Raw genomic sequence first — 19,220 nt, forward strand, 5'->3', positions numbered from 1 at the left:
GTTTCAAATAGCAAGTGCTTGCCGTCTCATTAGTTCAGGCTTGTATGAAGACCAAAATCATTTATTGGAAGCTCATTTCAACAGTGAATAAACAGATTTATTACGTTCATTGCAAATTTATGCGGAGGTAGAATAAACCAGTACCAGTCGAACAATAAACTGATTTTAAAGTTCGAAATAAGACGTAAACTCCAGATTAGAAGGTAGCTTTTGAAGCATGGGCGATTTAGTTTTCGTTGCTTTTGTACTTCTAACTGCCTATACTTGTCAAGGCGATCTAGCGCGCAATTTTCAATTCGGGAGCTTATTTGAAATATGCGAAGATAAGTTTCAGTACGTTGCACTTAATTAGTTTGATATACTGAGTCTTTGTTTTTCTTACAAATACAAGACACTAGGTTTACCATCTACTATTGAAACATGTCCATCTTGCTTAATTGCGTTTTCATTATAGATTATGTGTTAAGTCATTATTTAGACAAAATGTAAACCAATGGTTTAATAAAAATCGGTCGAATTGTCGTACATTTGAGATTCGCGACCGCATAGTGGTGTCTATCTTTATGTAGCCCCGATAGTGACACAGAGCTCGTGCTTAAGGTCAACTGCATCCTGTGTCCTAGATCGTGCAAGAAACTGCATCAATTATGTGCATCACAATTCGCATCATTCGTTTTAAGAATTGCACATTTTTTCTGGTTCAGAAATAAGTTGTGGAATAAAGCAGTCTTTATAGGTGGACTTTTTTAACTATTATTCGCGTATGAAAAGTTCAGCAGATTCATGTCGATATTTCTATTCGTAACAAGTCTGTTACATCTCTGATTATCCTGAGTAACTTTGCTGTCATTTTCAGTTTCTTTCATCAATGTCGGTCTTCAGTGATATATATTCCCGACTTCAGTTTTGCCTTTTCAGTAACGAGTAATTATCCCTTATGTCTCAGTTCAGAACTCCACAGGTTTGTAGTTATTTAAAACAAACGAGCCTTCAGATAAGAGCTAACTCATTCCCCTGAAATAAATATGATGTCCTCAACGTCGAAATGTTTTGCAGGAACTTAGCAAACAGAGGCTTTTGCTACCCAGAATTTGTTTGGGGTGGGTATCACTAGTCCATATCCTCTATAGCTTTTATACTACTTTTTAAGCAAAAATAAAACCTTCATACAGCTCTCAAGTAATCACACATTCTCAGCACTACCATTCTTTAAAGTAAACATCTGTAAATAGCGGTTCCGTATTTCCTCTATATAAAATTACTAGTTATGTAAAACTTGGTGATGAATTATATTTCCTGGTTTCATGTTCTATCAAATTCTCTATCAACATATTCAGTGATTAATAATTTATGAATTAGTTACTTGTGTAGTCATAGCTTGTCCGTAAACTATGGAATAACATATGCGGAAATATTTGAGACGTTATAGTGGCTCCAAATACGAAAAATTTTTATTTTTGACATCTACATCTTTAATCGATAGTTGTGTAAGGTATTTCGATTAAGCAACACGATAATTGCCTATCAAATATGTGGGCAAATTAAATTATTTTTAAAAATCCTAGCTAAAAAATAAAGATTATTTGACCAAATATTGTATGTAACTGCGAGAAAGTCATCTAACCTTTTTATTAGTGTATAAATACATTTCCCCTGTTTTTTAGCGAGTTAGTTTTCTGCTTGCGTAAATAAGTAGGTAAGTGTAAATACATTTAACTTAGGCCCTAAATAATTTATTCTTATCGGTATATCATAATTTTTCGTAGATGAGTTGTGAGGCAATTTTTTGCTGAATGAAACCTTTGTAATGTATAGGATTGTTGTATAAATTCCAGCCTCACACTCGGACTTGCTCCCGACAGAAATTTTAATTTTGGTTATCGATAAAGTGCACAAAATATGATTGTATCAATAACCTACTCTAACAGAATTAAATAGTCAACTATTTGTCAATTCATATTTCAATAGCGTTACTCACTAAACTTAATTCATAGTTGCTTATTTTGCATTGAATAAATAGACTTTGCAATAACATTACTCGATTCTATATATAAAGGTCGTTCAGGCAAAGTGTGTATTTTCAAGTTTTTATTTTCAACAATACATCAATAACCTAGTCAACTTGAAATGGTGATTGCTTTCAGTTCATGATACTTTACGTCATAGGTTACTGAGTCTAATGTTTTACAAACTGATTGAATAATGTTTCTTCAAGAGCTTCGAACACAACCGTTAGTAATATAGTTTGACACAGTCTATCTGATCCAATTTAATGTTATCATTAAAGTCTTTTGGTTCCAATGAAATATAACTGGTCTATTTTGAATTATGCTCCTATCCTCAAGTAAAATGTTTCGTGTTTTTAGGGATATACTACGTCATCTAATGCTACAGGAACCCATTCTCCATCTTAGTTCGGAAAAAGAAAACCTTAATTCAGCGTTCCTTCCTAGTATATCTCACTCCAAAAAAAGAATTGATAAGTCTAACACCGAAGATATCAGGGGCATTTGTAGATTTCCACAGGAAAAAAAAATGCCGGCTCTTTCTACTACTCCTCGCACTCAGGGTCATTGCAGGTCCGGATCAACTAATACTGATTCTCTATTTGTCCGTCCAAATTCCCAAATATCATCTAAACTGCGAGCAGCTGGCGAGCCCACATTAAAAAAGTCGTCTAGCTACCAAAATATTAAAATTGCCAATAATGGAAAAGGACAGGCAATGCATTTGTCAAATCTCCAGGTTACTCAGCCAGGTAAACGAAAAAATCTTAACAGTAAACAAAAGCACCATAGTAGTGCCGCTAACATTCCCACCGTTTGTTCTAAAAACACTGAGCTAACTTCATCGGAACCTCACTTTCAAACTCACCTTAACAATCATTCTAACGCTCACCGCATATCTGTGAACAGCGACCTACTTTCACGTGTGGAAAGGGAGAAAAAGCAGTATGAAGCTCGGATATCGGAATTAACACAAGTCACAGAAACACGCAAGATGGAAATAGAAAAGTTAACATTCGAAGTTCGTCGTGCTAAAAAAGAGGCGTCAAAAGCTATTTTATTGACTGAGGAAACTAAACTTGAAAACATCCAGCTCCGAAATCAGTTGCTAGCTCTCGGAAGTCCATGCAAAAAAGATGGAGATCAAGGTTCCTGCGTAGAATCCCATCAAAACACAAAATTGAATTCCACAACTCCTAGTTCACGTAAGTTATTTGCCTGCACTTCGTCTCCTCCTGAATCACTTGGCACAACAACACGTCTTACTCCAGGTGGAGCCACCACCATATTTACTGGAGGTGTTACAGCTAGTTCATTATCAAGTGAATGGAATGAAATAGCACCAGGGTATGATTTATGTCCTACTGAAGAGCCTACTGCATATGATACTAACTATTCAAGTGATTTGGAAAATATTAGTAGTAGAAATCTGAAAGAAAACCCAGTCGTTAGTATCGCTACTCTCCAAGGACGTTTACTACAAATGGAAGAGGCAAACTATACAACCAACGAAGAACTCCAGGCCACATTGCAAGAACTATGGGATCTACAGCGCAGTGTTGATGAGGCTCATGAAGAGGCCCACAGTCTTGCCTTTGAGCGCGCGATTTTATTGGAAGCTCTCTCAACCCAGACTTCAAAACTTGAACACTGTCGATTTCAAATTGAACAGTTGAAACACTTGTTGCTCACAGATCGTAGTGCCCAAACTCCTGGTTCACGAGAGAATCACTTTTGTGAGTTATATGCTTCCATCGAACAAGAGAAACAAGTTCTACTAGGTCAAAATAATGACTTGGCCCAAAGTTCAGAAAGTCTTGCTCGTGAATGTCGTATTTTGACGGAAAAAGCGTCAGCTTTGCAAGACAGTTATGATGCTTTAGAAACGAAGCATTCTTCTTTGGAAAAAGCATACCAATCTGTTTCTTCAGAATTAACTTCGCTTAAAAGTCAAATTTCTCTAGATTGTTATAAAAGTTCACTAAATAAACAGGATGATATATCAGATCACTCGAAAAGAGTTAGCATTGCTGTTCAAACTGATTGTGTTTTTCTTATTGATTCACTTGAAAACCCACTCTCTGTATCCATTAATGAAGATAGAAAGAAATTGAATGAAATCACTGTTGAGTTGCATAAAATCAAAGAAAATTATGAAATTCTACTTTGTGAACGTGAGCGTGAACAAACTGAATGGCGGTTATATGAGCGAGATTTGTTAAAAGCTGTTCAAGTCGCTGATGAAATCAAAACGGAATCCGAACTGGAATCTCGCCGCCTAAGCTCAGAGAATGCATCCCTCAAAGAACAAGTAAGTTATGTGAAAGAATAAGAAGTAAAATTATTTCGGTTAATTTCAGCAATTATATTCATATTTGTATATTAAGCTTACAGGCTTACGAAACGAATCCGACTATTGAAACCATAGTGTATTAATTGGGATTGAGGACTATAATTCTGAAATTAATGTACTAATCTTATTCTTCTAAACAAGATCATTTTATTAAATTATCAACTATTGAGTGAAAAAACTTGAGATGTTTTTTTTTATTATGATGTTTAAATAAAATAGACAAACGATCTAAGATATAGGTATCATTCCTACTATCATGTATACACGCACGCACAAACAAGGCACTCCTAAAACCTCAAGAGAATTCTCAGTTCTTCTAAAGAACCTCTACTACTCCGCGATTAGCCCTAAAAATTTCATATTGCTGCGCGAATGGGGTATGGCAAATTGAATCGTTACGTTTGACTGACTGGCACAATATGAATTAATTCACTCTCAGCTATATTAGCCTAGTGGTAAAATGAAACTAGGAAAAAAACAACTGAATGGATGTTTATAGAATTGTTTGAAAACAAAATGACATATGAACGAGAGATATTCTTCTCAATAAATTCTCTTTAGATTCTACAATTATATGTTTAAATTAACAATTTAAAAAGTGGACAGTTTTAGGGCAAAATGCATCGTTTACAGTCATAGCATGTGAATTTAGGACTGTTCGTAAATTAAAGTAAAACTGTTAGTGTTGAAATAATCAACATACATTGTTAACTTGAAAAGTCTCTACGTCGAGTGGAATTTGGAGATCAATAATCAGAACGATCATGGTCAATAGAGGGTAAGAGAGAAACAAATCAGATCAAATGTTTGGTATATTGTATAGGGTGTAAAATGTTGTGCATCCAGTAGAAGCTAATGTGGAGGAGTAAGTGCTTGCTCATATTTTCGGAAGATTAGTAATGATGTCGAGACAATAATAATAAACACCTAAGATATGTGAATGACAATAGCGATTAGATAGGATTAATTTCAGGTTGTGTAAATGCTAAGTGGGAAAGGTTACACGGGAATCATTCAAATTAGTTCATTCGGTCACTAAAATTATCATAGATTTAATGACCTTAACGTTAGACAAGGTAGGAAAATAAGTTGGGCATGCTTCTTTGGCACATAAACTTCTGTCTTTTATTCCGAATGGCTGTTGTTTCTGCCGTTTGTTGGACTTTAAGTCTTATCAACTTTAGGAAGAACTACTAACCTGATAAATCATTGAAAATGGTTGATTTATGTTGTTACAATAACCACTTTGGACTAAGTAGGTTGATATTGAACCTGTGGAAGATTAATTGAAAAGAATATTCTTTGTTCATGAATCACTGTTTACGGCACTGTTAACTCTGTAACTTGAATAATTCCGGTATCATAATATGATTTTTATTAAGTGTCTTTCTGTTTGATAGATAAAACTATTTTCATAAATTAAAATTTGACACAAAAATGTACCGTAGATTATGAAAGATGTTCAAGAATAATAGTGATAATCATGTACTCTTAGTTGTGTTTTTTTATGTATGCTGTTAATTATTCATGAGTTGATAAGTAATTACTTGTGAGAATATTTTGTTTTATCTATGTTACAAATATTCTCCTTTTAAACTGTCATGTGTGTATTGGGGGGGGCTGTATCCATGACCCAGTATTAAGAAGTGTCAATTAATGACACTTGATAATACTCATGTTGATAAATAAATAAGCGAATACAATGGAAGTTTTACTCTTAAAATTCTCCTTTTTTCTCTTTTCTGTCTTAAAAATAAAAGTAAATTTTCGTTAAGAATGTAATAAAAATACTTATAAGTATGTGTGAATATATGCTGTATGTATCAAATAGTTTGTTAATCATTATTGTTCACTACACTGATTGGTTTGCGTAATGCGAGTACCTGTGTTTTTAATTAACGTAATAGATAGAATTATTATTTTATATGTTTGAATAACAATGAAATAATAATAATAGGTAGGAAAAGCAGCCTTTTATTATGTAACTTCAGCATGGTTTCACTTCAAGGCAGTATACATAAAAGTAGTATGAGTATAAGAACGATTGTTAGAGTTTCTGTCGCCATCGGTTGGACAATAACGACTTCCCCTAAATGTCCTGGTATGGCAGAAGGTGGGGAGGCCGCTCTTCCGAAATCCATTTATACGACCAAGCGTTTACAGCCTCTGTAAGGGAAGTTATTCTCACTTCCTTCACGCTGCGAGTATGCTTCTTACAATGATAGGAGGATGAAAAACCAAACCATGTTGAGAATATGGATGATCCATACAGTGAAATAAAAAAATCGCTTCTAAACCAGTAGTGTACATAAGCTCCAGGGTCCTAGAGAAATGATTGGCGTGTGAACCTATTTTTGGTTACTGGTTACTATAGGATGGCAGCTCCTTACATTTCTCCACTTTTTTGTGGATTAGACGTTTGGAGTAATTATTGTGGAGATGGCCTCCTGCTAAAACCACATTCGTCTTGGGCACCTAAACAGTATTCCAGTTCACAAAAATTTGATTTTTTTCCGCAGTTGTACCGGATTTTATGTGAACTGAATAAATAGTTAAGGCTCCAAGAAGATGTAACCTTTTGCTCATATTGGTCCAGCGCACTACTGACATACTTATTGAGTTGCGTCATTCAGCTGCTAATTAGATGTACATCCAATCACAGCACGTTGTGTTCGATCAAACGATATTCACGTAGGTTTCTTAACTCTATTGATATTGTATTGGGCTATTAAGGCGGAGGTCAAACATCCAAGTCCCACTACGACCAATGTACTTCTTCATAGTATCAACTTTTATTTCCGTAAATATTATTTAATGTGTCAGTAAATTCATAGTAATGACGTTTTGTAGGTATCAATGCTGAGATTGGACTTGAAGGTTTCAAATCGACCATAGGTAGAAAGTTAATAATAAATGTTTTTTTAAATATCCCAACCAGTAGAAAATAGTGTTTTTGATGCTTCGTGACTTAATGGAAGTCACTTCTTCGAAGTAAACAAATAACCGAAATAAAATAATACAAGTTTAAGTAGTATGAAGGAAACCATGCAGAATATTTTCCTTCGTACCATTTAAACTAAAAGCATTTACTTGATTATTAAGAATAAAACAAAATTAAATTGAGATGCTGGAGAAGATTTGTAGCTCAGGTGGATGATTTTGGTGGAGTTTTGTTCTCTGAGCTGGATGGATGAAAGCTCCACGACCAAACCATCCAGCTCAGAGAACAAAACTCCACCAAAAACAAAATTAAATATATTTACTAAGTTGCATTTAGAAAAAATACTATTTTTGTAATATTATGGTTTTCCAAGTTAAAAGCATTCAATCTCTTAGGAGTGTTAAATACAAATACAATTTGTTACTGAGAAATTAAGTGTAAAATCATGTATTAATCAATTGTGATTTTCATCCAGCATAATATTCGTTTTTATTCAATGTAGCTTTCACTTGAGATGATAATTCCCTGAACTAGTAATTACTGCGTCATTTATGGCGTAGGCGAGATATCCGTCTATCAACCAAAGGACGTGTTTACTGCGCAGCAGTTCGTTCCGTCCTACTTTATGGCAGTGAAACATGGCCGGTAAGAGTAGAGGATATTCATAGGTTACTAGTATTCTATCATAGGTGTCTTCGAAACATTGCTCGTATATCATGGGACCATCGAGTAAGTAACAGTTGTTAGGAAACGGGTACTAGGTAAGGATGGCAAATCAATTGATGACGTAGTGAAACTTCATCAGTTGAGATGGCTGGGACACGTGTTACGTATGCCCAACGACCGACTGCCTCGACGTGCTATGTTCAGTGGTATAGGAGTAGGTTGGAAGAAAGCTAGGAGCGGCCAGACCAAAACATGGCACAAGTCCATGAAGTCACTGACAAGTGGACTGAGTCATGTTGGTAGGTGTAGACTACCTGGTTGGGGACGGCGAGATGATAGCAACCGATGGTTAGAGACCCTGAATGACATGGCTCAAAATCGTTTGCAATGGCGCAGGTGCATCCGCTCTTTGTGTTCTCCCAAATTCTAATCTTCTGAATGCTTCATGTCCCTTTTTTCCTCTTTCCAAATTTATTTCACTGGATTATACTCTTTAAATAACATCTCCAAACCCTAATCTTCCCGATTACTGCTTATACTCTTGCTACCTCTACCACTACGGCATTCGAATCGACAACTGCATCTCTGTGCTAAAGTGGTGTGGCAACTCGAACTGATGTACGTACGTACGAAGTTCTAGGTTGTTACTGACTGACTGACTGATTCCGAATGGTTGATGACGCTTTTTAATCCATATCAATCAATCTTTCTTTCCGAATAGTGGGAGTTAGAAACGAAAAGTTAGTTAAGTTACCCTGGCATTGAAGCGTAGTTAGGAGTTATTTCTAAGATATCAAGACTCTTCACATTTTGGGACCCTGAAGTATTTGTCACTTGAACATAATCGGTCAACTACTATCCTTACCTTGTAAGAATAGGAAGATGGTAATCAGTTGTCTTTGACCTTACTTATCTTTTATAAACCTCTAAAATGGTTGATAATCCTCGAATAACGTCTTTTATGAAATTACCAGGTGATAATCAGTTACTATCTTATCAACTAGAAGTGCACAGCGTCACTGTACATTAGCTGCTTCTAATAATTTCCTCTCGCTCTACCTTCTACATCTATTTTGTTTTATTGATAGAAATTACGGAAATCGTTAACCTTTTTCACAACTATTATATTGATTTTATGCTAATTTTTTTCAGACTAACCACATGGTGATTCATATAATCCTGTTTACATGGATTATTTTAGTTAGGATAAATCGTTTGTGTGTGTGCTTCTAATACAGAGTGCATGTGTATAAATAACTATGCCGCGTAAAAGGTCTTATTAAGAAAAAAAGGTGAATATTGTACAATATTTTCGTTGAAAGTTAAACTTACCTTGTATTGCGATAGTAATCAGCAGAGGAAAAGTAAGAAGAAAATATCTATTGTTTTCATCAGATTCTGTGTATATTGAATGACGTTTAATGGGTGCTCTTTTTAATTTAATATATTGCTTTTATTAAGAAACGAGTTTATTTCTATGCAAAATGGAACTAGTAAATTTCTTCTTATGTTTACCTGTTTTATAAATATAGTCGTGACTGTAATGCAAAATAAAAATGGTTTAGGTTTCTGATTGTACACGAATTTCCCCTGTGGTAGATGATTAGGAATATTTAAGCTGATTAACTGGAACAGTCGTGTAATGTTTTAAATAATTGACTACATCTGGGTTTTAGGTTCGAAATCCCCGGTCAATTTACTTTGATTTAGTCAGTCAGTTGGTAGCATTATTCCTCAGATAAAAAATATGGTTGGAAGCAGAATACCTTAATGCGTACTTGATTAGTCGTTTAACTGAACTAAACTAATCCACCAAACAACTAACTGTTATCGAAGCTTAGTTAAATTGGATACTTTCAAGTTATTTAAGTATTTATTAGAATGATTGTTAACACTTATTAATATGATTCAAAGTGTTATGATACTTTATTACTTCGTTAAATAAAAGACCTTAATTAGTTAGGAAGAGTAAACTGGTTCATTTACTGCCGCATAACTAAATAATTACTTATTTAAAAGCATGAATATTGGTACAAATGGGTCACAACAAGAAAAACAAAGCTGAGAGAAAATATGGAAGGGAGGGATTCTTTCAATTAAAAAGTTCCTCTCACTTTTATGAAGAATGTAAAACAAGGCTATAACAAAACCACCATTGTCTGTTTTTAACTATGTTTGATGACGTCAAATTTCACTGAGTTACACTAACTGTAGGACCTCATCCAAGGAGTTGTTATAGATCGAGAGATATCACTCTCAAAAAAGCTTTCCATCATACCTCACCATCATGACACAAACTGACTACCTCTCCACTTTATACATCCAATTCCACTTTCAACAAATAATGCACTATGTGAAGACCTCTGGGACGACATTTGCGACCCATGATAAAGCCACTGGAGCTGGTGGCACTGATTAATTTATCATCAGTGCAACCAAACACGCATTGATAATATGGTCTTGCCACTGAATCTCAATAATCATTTGGCGACGACGATGATCGAACACAAAGAGTCGCCGAACATCCTCAACTCGGAAAGACCAGCTTTTACAAGTATAGAGCAAATTGCTCTCGCTGATGCGCTGTAAACCCTACCTTTGTCAACCAGATTGATATTACAACAGCTCCAAAGATAGTCCGAATTGTCATAGACCACTGTGGCTTTCATCATACATGGATTGATCTAATCTGTTACGCTACCACGAACACTCCAGCTAATACTTAGATACACGAACTTTGAGACTGTTAACGGCTCACCATAAATAGTGGGCGCCCTCACAGTTTCTTGTTGGTGTTGCCACTCAGTTTCTGGTTCATTCAGTAGACATATATCCTCTGCTTGTTTAAATTTCTTCCTCTGGTTTATTTTTGAAATAAAGTTGTAGTCTAGAAAATATGCTGTCGTTTACGCTCAATTTGGAAAATAAATAATTTACAAATTGACATTTCCCAATAGTTAAACGAATATACAATAACATAACTATTTCTTCCATAAAATATTTGTTCTAAATAACAACACTAAGGTAATAATTTGCAGCATATTTTACATGTTATAAACAGATGAACTTTAATACTAAACGCCAAGCAACAAGTTTCGCTCGTTTCACACCAGAGTCATCCTCAGTTCGACTGAACGAAACTAAAATTGCTTGAAAACCTGAAATTCGACTAGTTGGATTGAATGTATATTTAAAAATCCCTGAACTTTTGAAGATGCATTCATTATAGATAATTTCGTGCGTTATTCTATCGAAGCTAATTAGCATATAATTAATGACTTTGTTCTTTTCAACGAAATCTTAATGCCGTATTTTTTAAAAATTTATTTACAGGTTGAAAAATTAACTAAAGATTCTACTCGTTTGAATTCTGAGATTACAATATTAAAAGATAAAATCAACTTATCATCATCTAGAAAAAATGGAAATGAACATCTAAACTTTACTTCTGGTTTTCATCTACCGTCAGATGGAACGGATAAACCAAATCCCAACCCTACCTCAGTCTCATCTACTTCATCTTCATCAAACCAACCAATTCTATCAAATATCATTCAGAATATTTGTCCAAGTAGTTCCGCTTATCTTACAACAAATACAACAACTAACTCATGTCGTTTAGCACCCGGCACACTGACAGACAATAGCTACACTGGACGTAATAGTATAATGCATCCTTTTACTGCACATCGTTCCACTGGATTCAATCATACAAACCATTTACATTCTACGTATCCAGGTTCACCTGGAGCACCAGGTCGACCTAGTGCTCTATCAACTGGGCCAACTGTACGCAGTTTAATTCAAAGTATTGAAAATCAGGTATTTGTTGTTTCTATTTATGCTTATTTGTCTATTTATCCACATATATGTATGCGTAGGGATGTGCACCTGCAAATTGTGTTCTTATTACTATGTATGAGCAAAGAACAATTACTTTTTACTTGCTTGGCTTATCAGTTTATTTATATAAATAATATGATTAATTCTCTCGTTGACTTTTACTCGAAGTGTAACAATCTATGAAATTTACTTCCTTCTGTCATATGTGCATACTTAACATTGTTAGTTCATGACCTTTGTTTTTTTTTCGTATTCAATTTCATACTTCAAAGTATTGATGGGATTGAAATACTTTAATTAAATACCGCTTTCTAATGAAACCTCTACGTGTATACTAGAGATTTATCTGACTTTTGCCAACTTCAGTCAGTCAGTAACAACGTATAACTTTGTACGTACGTACATCAGTTCGAGTTGTCACACAACATTAGCACAGAGATGCAGTGGTCGATTCAAATCCCGTAGTGCTAGATGTAGTAAAGTTATAAGCTGTAATCAGAAAAATTAGGGTTTGAAGATGTTATTCAAGGAGTATAATTCAGTGAAATAAATTTGGAAAGAGAAAAAAGGGATATGAAGAGTTCAGAAGCTGCTACCTTGACGCGGTGGTCGGGCTTGCCTATCGTGATGACCCAACCGAGCTATATTGGCTGAAACACATGTTCCTGTAGCGATGCTGCCTTCCCACAAGGAGGGGTGGGGTTAAAAAAAGGTCGACCCTAAAAATGTCACACCTCACCTTACCTCACGGATTTCCGTCTCCGGTGGTAAGGCCCTTTAAAGAACGGAGCTAGCGCATTAAAAACCTTCCACGAAAAGGCCGTGCACGACAGGCCTCAAGCAGTTGTCCCTTGGGCTCTGCGGTCACGCTCCCAGGTCGTCAAGACCAACACTAATCCAATTTCCTTTTCAGGTTCCTCAAGAAATACCCTTCCATGGTGTGGGCAGCCGGGAAGTGATATCAGTCCCCATACTCGTAACAGCACACGAGACCAAGTTGGTCATATTCAAATCCTTCCTACACATCCTAATACCTCTCTTATCTCCATGACTAACCCTCCTCACGTCTCTTTTGCCAACTTACATCTCCCGTGCTCCAAGAGTAATATGAAAACTAAGTAAATTAATAAATACTCCATTTTATCATTACTTTGCTGGTGTGAAGCATTATATTTGAAGGCAAGAGAAATGTGTAATTCGCTAGTACGAGTTTAAATAAATTGTATTTGTCTTAAAACTGTTACTTTCGTACGATTGTATCATATAATAAATAGTACTGTTGTCAAAGGTAGGCTATTAGATACATCTTGTAAATTATCTTACATTTTGCTCATTATTCTACTGTGATAGTTTTGACATCCGGTATACATCGCCAACCGCTATCTATGTGTCTATGCCATGTTAACTAACATAAAGTTGATCCGATTGTTAAAAGGTTATTATGAGCCATACTAATATAAGATATCATCCTTGGAAGATGACAACCGTGAAGAGATGCATGATTACTGATTAATTTCTCTAAGTTAGTCATAATCATTTGATTTTTATAGACCATTCTGTTACGTACTTGCAAGAATTCCATTCTATTGGACTGGCTGATTACAAAAGTTTAGCTAGTATGTATTGACGTTTAGTTTCTTTACTTAATACAAAACACTTATTTTTACTTCTCTTTTAATTTAGGTCAAAGCGGTCCAACATCAGAAACGCAGTACAACATCTGCATCAGTCGGTAATTCACGTCCAGTTCGTTTATACACTAATACTCATAACAATGACAATAGTAATAACGGAAAAAATAATCGACAAAATATTTCATCATGTCTTAGTTTAATGTCACCAACTGGGTATCCTGGAAAGTCGGCTACACCTATTAGTAATAATAATGGTAATGGAAACAATGATACTGGTAATTCCACTTCAACTCATCAACTGAATTCAAGGACAACTATCACTAATCCTGTCATTTCATCAGAAATTAATTACAAAGTGAAGAACCAGGAGAACAGAGATATGAACAGCCTGATTCATACATCAGCACCTGGTGGACCGAGTTCCACTATAATAAGTAATCAAAATGTAACGAAGAAATTCCCATCAGATAACATCACTAGTACTAGTATTAATAATAATCAACGTAATGTTAAAACACCACTTGGTACATCAACTATCATGAATTCAACTGGAACATCAGTGTTTGGTAATTTAGATCAATTTACTAAAATAGATTCGAAAGATGTTTTACTCAGGTTAGTTTGTACCCTGTACTTACTTATCAATTCTCATGTTTCCCATTTGCTGAAATTTATCTGTCTGTATGGTTAGTAGTAGTAGTAGCCTTTAAAGTAAAACTCAAATCTGAGTTTTACGCGTCTTTACATCAAGGAGTTTGTTTAATAGGTTTCAATCAACATTTAAAAATGAAGTCTAATATTCCTTTTAAACCTGTAAACAATTATCTCATGCAATTGGTTCCCTTTATGAATTTAAATAAAGCAAGAACAAATATTGGTGCAGAATAGTATGAATTCATATTATTTCGAGGTTTCTCGTCAGCTGCTTACAAACCAAAAATGTGACAGAATTTTTACATTGAGATAGAGTGAAAACAATTGACATAAATGAGTGTAAATAACTGGGTTACATTAATGGCTATATATATATATATATATATATATATATATATATATATATATATATATATGCTAGAACAGGTCGGAGGTCAATTTCACAACTGTGTTATTTTCAAACGTTTTTTTGCATAACTCATATAATAATGTATCAAAGATAATAATTCTGCACTAGACATTTAAACGAGTTTTGCGTACCTGTGAATTGTTGGATTCATTTTCAATGAAAAGAACAGAACAAACACTAATTACGTATCACATTTTGTAAGGTGGTGGTTATAAGTAGTCGACAGGTAATCCTGCAGCAAGGTGTACTTGTAATCTTGAGGAAACTGATGCTCCCTGTAGGAGGTTTTCAACTGTGGTATAGTATTGGTCGGTTCATGATTTCGATTATACTTAACAATCTTCACACTACCATATGTCTGTAACTCCTCATCTTCTCCATATGCGTGTATTGTGTTTGAAAAAATCATCTTTATGGTTGTACTGGTCAAAGATTATGAAACTGATTAAGATCGAATCTCGAAGTAATAATCTTTGCCATGAGTAACCAGACCAGATTTGACCTGAATAATTAAAATTATTGGCTTGAACTGACCTATACAGAATTTCTGGCTGGTATCCACAAGATTACTGTTAGAGACTCTAGGTAACAGCTTAAAATTAATCATAGTAAAAGTGTATGTGTTTACTGCAAACATTATTTTTTACATTTTAATCGTCCTTTCACAACAATGTTCTATGTGTCTAATGTCTGTCACCATTAACATCAATATAGTTTACGTCTTGTTAATTTCCCCTGGTTATATTTATATGAATTGTGGCATATATGGTCAATAGATATTTGTATCCGATTGTACATCTTTTATAATTGAACGGAAAACTCATTATCATAAATATGTCAACGGTCGAAATCCTAATTTCCACACATCCCCTATGTTCATAACAATCATTTGCTCACTAGTGATTGACTTCAATATGTAACCCCTGGAGTTCTAGCAAGTAGCCGTGACTAGTGGAGTTCAATCCGTGTCGAGTATGAGAAAGTTATCCACCACGGGCACTAGATGAGGGGTTACATAAGGTCGTGGATTAATTTGAGTCACGCATTAATACCGTTTGATGCCGGCTCAGTAGTCTAGAGGTTAGGTGTTCTAGTGTGATGTTGAAGGTTGTGGGTTTGATTCCTGCGTGCAAGTTTGGGGATGTTCACTTCTGGTGAGTCCCATACTAAAACAAAACGGCTGTTCAGTGTTTCCAGTTTTTTGCTGGCGGTTTGAGATCAAATCGTAATTTCAACAGTGAAAATATGTATTATACTTCAAAAGTATAAAATTGCATCCATCTTGTTAATTAAATTAACTTCCATTCATACACGTAGTTAGAAAAACTACAACTTCTAGTTCTAGTCAATCCGTTATTGATATTCTTGTATTGAAATTTTAAAGAAATGTCTCGTTAAAAATTACTTTCAACAGTTGTCATTCATCACTGATATATATATATATGATTGTTTACATTTTGGAATCCCATTTTATTTTGTTTGTCTTTTCCAGACGAAATAATAGTGTTTGTGGATCAACTATAAAAACTGGATTGAACAGTAATAATCATAACAATAATAATTTGATAACAAGTAATGTAATTGAGAGTAGTAATTCAACGCCAAGTGTTGTACAAGTGTTCAAAGCAGACGATATCGTTACTAATCATCCTATCACTACCGATGATGGATCATACGACAATAGCAAAACTGATTTAATCATAAAACATAAAGAATCCCCATCAAGATCATTAGATTTAGTGAGTTTTCGACGTTTCACGTCAACAACTATACCAGATAGTAGTAGTAATGATAATAATAATGGGAAAAAACATACAAGTACTAGTAATGGTACAACTAGTGTTAATTCAAGTGAAAATAATCGTAATTCATTCATCCAGGAATCTGATATTTCAACAACCATTTCTACTGCTACTACTGCTGTTAATGATAATTTGTTATCGATTAATGCCACACAAGATCATCATTCGAATACAACAACTAATTTTCATAGTAGTATTCATCAAGTTTGGCAGGATCCATTACAAGAATTAGCTAGATTAACTGGAGCTGGTTCAAAACGTAATGCTTTATTACGTTGGTGTCAGTCACGTGTATTAGGTTATCGTGGTGTAGAAGTAACAAATTTCTCTAGTTCATGGAATAATGGTTTAGCATTTTGTGCTTTATTACATACATATGTTCCATCAAAAATTCCATGGAATGATTTAATTACATCTAATGGTTTACCTATTGATAAACGACGTTGTTTTGAAGTAAGTTTTTGTTGTATTATAGTTCTTTTTAGTATTATAGATTCATAATGAAGATTATCGTTGACAAATGATACTGATGAATGTGTAACATGATTATGAGGTTATTTTTGAATGATGTAGGCTTTCTGTTTAGATTTTTCTGAATAATAGAAATAATTGTTAATCCATATCAAATCGTTTAATGATTAAAACAATTAAATTTCAACCAATCAGTTATCAGTTCATATTCTGCTTCATGTATTTCAGTTTGAACTATCGGGTAATATTATTGACTCTTACACAACTAGTATGACCCAAAGTCTAGTTCACAACCTAACCTCTTGTATACGTGATAAATAAATTACAAATACAATGACACATTCATTTGTTTACTTCGGCATGTTACTGTTATAATACTACATTAGCGAGTGATCTTTTCAAGCTTATTGACAAATAATAATCATATCGTCAGTCAATGAGTTACAATTTATTCTTAAATGTCACTTTTGGTGAATTCCAAAAGCTTTATTTATCTAATCAGTTGATATTCTTCGTATATCTTAACTAATCGGAGAAACTTTCTGATGTTTTTACAAATTAGATTTATAACTCAGATTAATCTTTTACAATTTAGTTTCGTTAAAATATAATTTACACGGAATAAATAAACAAACAACTGTCTAATGATAAATAAATTTTTTTGTTATATCCCGATGAGTAGAAAAATTGTATTTCTGACGTTTCGTGACTTAATGCAAGCCACTTCTTTGAAGTAAATAAATTTAATTCGGACCTTTAGGTCTTATGGCTTTTTTGAGGGCTGCTCTCAAGCCATGACCAGTAGAGTTAAGCCATATCCAGTGTAAAGTAGTTACCCACTAGTGACATTGCAATATGATTCCATAATATTTCGAATCGATTAAAGTTATAAGTTTAAACCATTGAATATTACCTCAGTGGTATAAGTATTAAGCACTCACGGTGAGACTTGAAGATCCTGAGTTTAAATTTCAATGATGTCATAAATACTCTTAGCTGATACATTTCAAACTACGGAGCAATATCTAACTAAACTAATGCATACATATGATTAATTAGTAATCGTAATGACAATTCTGTTCGTCGTTTCCTAGTTTTTATTATCTTTTGTTAATGTCAAAAGTTAAAATATTAATTTATTGTCTGGTTTTTAATAGCAGTCCATTTTTTGTTTTCTTTAAATGTCATTCTTTCTTAATCCTTTTTTTGTACAGATTGCTTTTAAAGTTGCCGAAGATGAAGGTATTCCAACTACACTAAAATTACAAGATATGCTTACAACAGAACGACCTGATTGGAATTCTGTAATGACTTACATCATTTCAGTATATCGACATTATGAAGTAGAAGCGTTGAATCCATCAACAACTACTGGCAGTATTGATTGATGATGGAAGTAGCAGTATTGTCAATGTAGATTCTGGATAAGGGTCTAATGTTTTTACTTGAATTTCTTATCTTTTTTTTCGCTCTTTTCTCCAGTTGTGAATGTACAATACAATACATGCTTACATATACGTACATACATGCATACGTATATCTTGTGAACTTTTAATGTGGTAAAACTACGGATACGTTTTTTGCTATCTTTATTCTCTTTTTTTTAAAAAATAAAAATGAAAAAAACCCACGAAAACAGTCTGTAATACGCACAGTTTATGTATATAAGTGCAAATGACCTTGTCTTCCTTTTGTTCGTCTGTTTGAAGTGGTTTTCCATATAATCTTGGACAATATACACATTTATATAGCACAACCCAATCTTCTCCAGTGCATTCTATGCATATATATATATATGTAGATAAATATTTTGAAAAAAATAGTTCCCTGTTGGTTTTTATGTGTTCTTTATTCTACATTTTAATTTGGTTTTAACAATAAATATATTTTCCTATTCTAAAGAACACTTTTTTTTCATAAAAATGACATTTTCACTGTTCATATGTTAAAATATAGCATGAATAACGGGTATGAAGTTATTTGATGAACACTGAATAGTTTCAGTAATGACTATGGTAGTTATCTGTAGTTTCACATGTATTCTAAGTGATTACGTCAACTGAACTGAAGGTTAGTAAAATCCAGAAGAAAAACTTCAATTCATGGCAAGGAACTGTGTGGTTTGATCAATGATCTGTATAGTTTTCTTTCTAGGCAACTGTGTAATTTTTGGTTATCATTCGCTCAGTAACGCTTACACTTAGGTTGGCAATATCACCTAGTCTTTGTTTCCCTTAACACATGTATTTGCTTTTCTTTTAGTTTTTACCTGTTTCTATACTTGTTTGCGTATTGTTGAATCCTCTTTGTACCGACGTGATTTATCTACCAAAATGTAGTTATCCCATCCTATATTTTGTGCATCGTCAGTGCAAAACTGAGAACTTTATTGCGTTATTGTAGTACGGGTATGGTGTGTATGAATGCTGAGTCATAGCTTA

The 19,220-nt window shown here is 34.1% G+C and overlaps 1 protein-coding gene across 1 annotated transcript; it reads left to right on the forward strand.

Annotated features, from left to right (window-relative positions):
• Positions 1-217: 217 nt before the first annotated feature.
• On the forward strand, positions 218-18,680 carry MS3_00003672 (uncharacterized protein; the record flags this gene model as incomplete). Its single annotated transcript, XM_012937489.3, has 6 exons — positions 218-333; positions 2,367-4,317; positions 11,300-11,788; positions 13,493-14,058; positions 15,999-16,761; positions 17,994-18,680. 6 exons carry the CDS (start codon positions 218-220, stop codon positions 18,165-18,167), a joined length of 4,059 nt encoding a protein of 1,352 aa, XP_012792943.2. The 3' UTR covers positions 18,168-18,680.
• Positions 18,681-19,220: the final 540 nt, after the last annotated feature.

This window comes from Schistosoma haematobium, chromosome ZW (assembly GCF_000699445.3).
Source record: "Schistosoma haematobium chromosome ZW, whole genome shotgun sequence".
In the NCBI taxonomy this organism is placed as follows: Eukaryota; Metazoa; Platyhelminthes; class Trematoda; order Strigeidida; family Schistosomatidae; genus Schistosoma; species Schistosoma haematobium.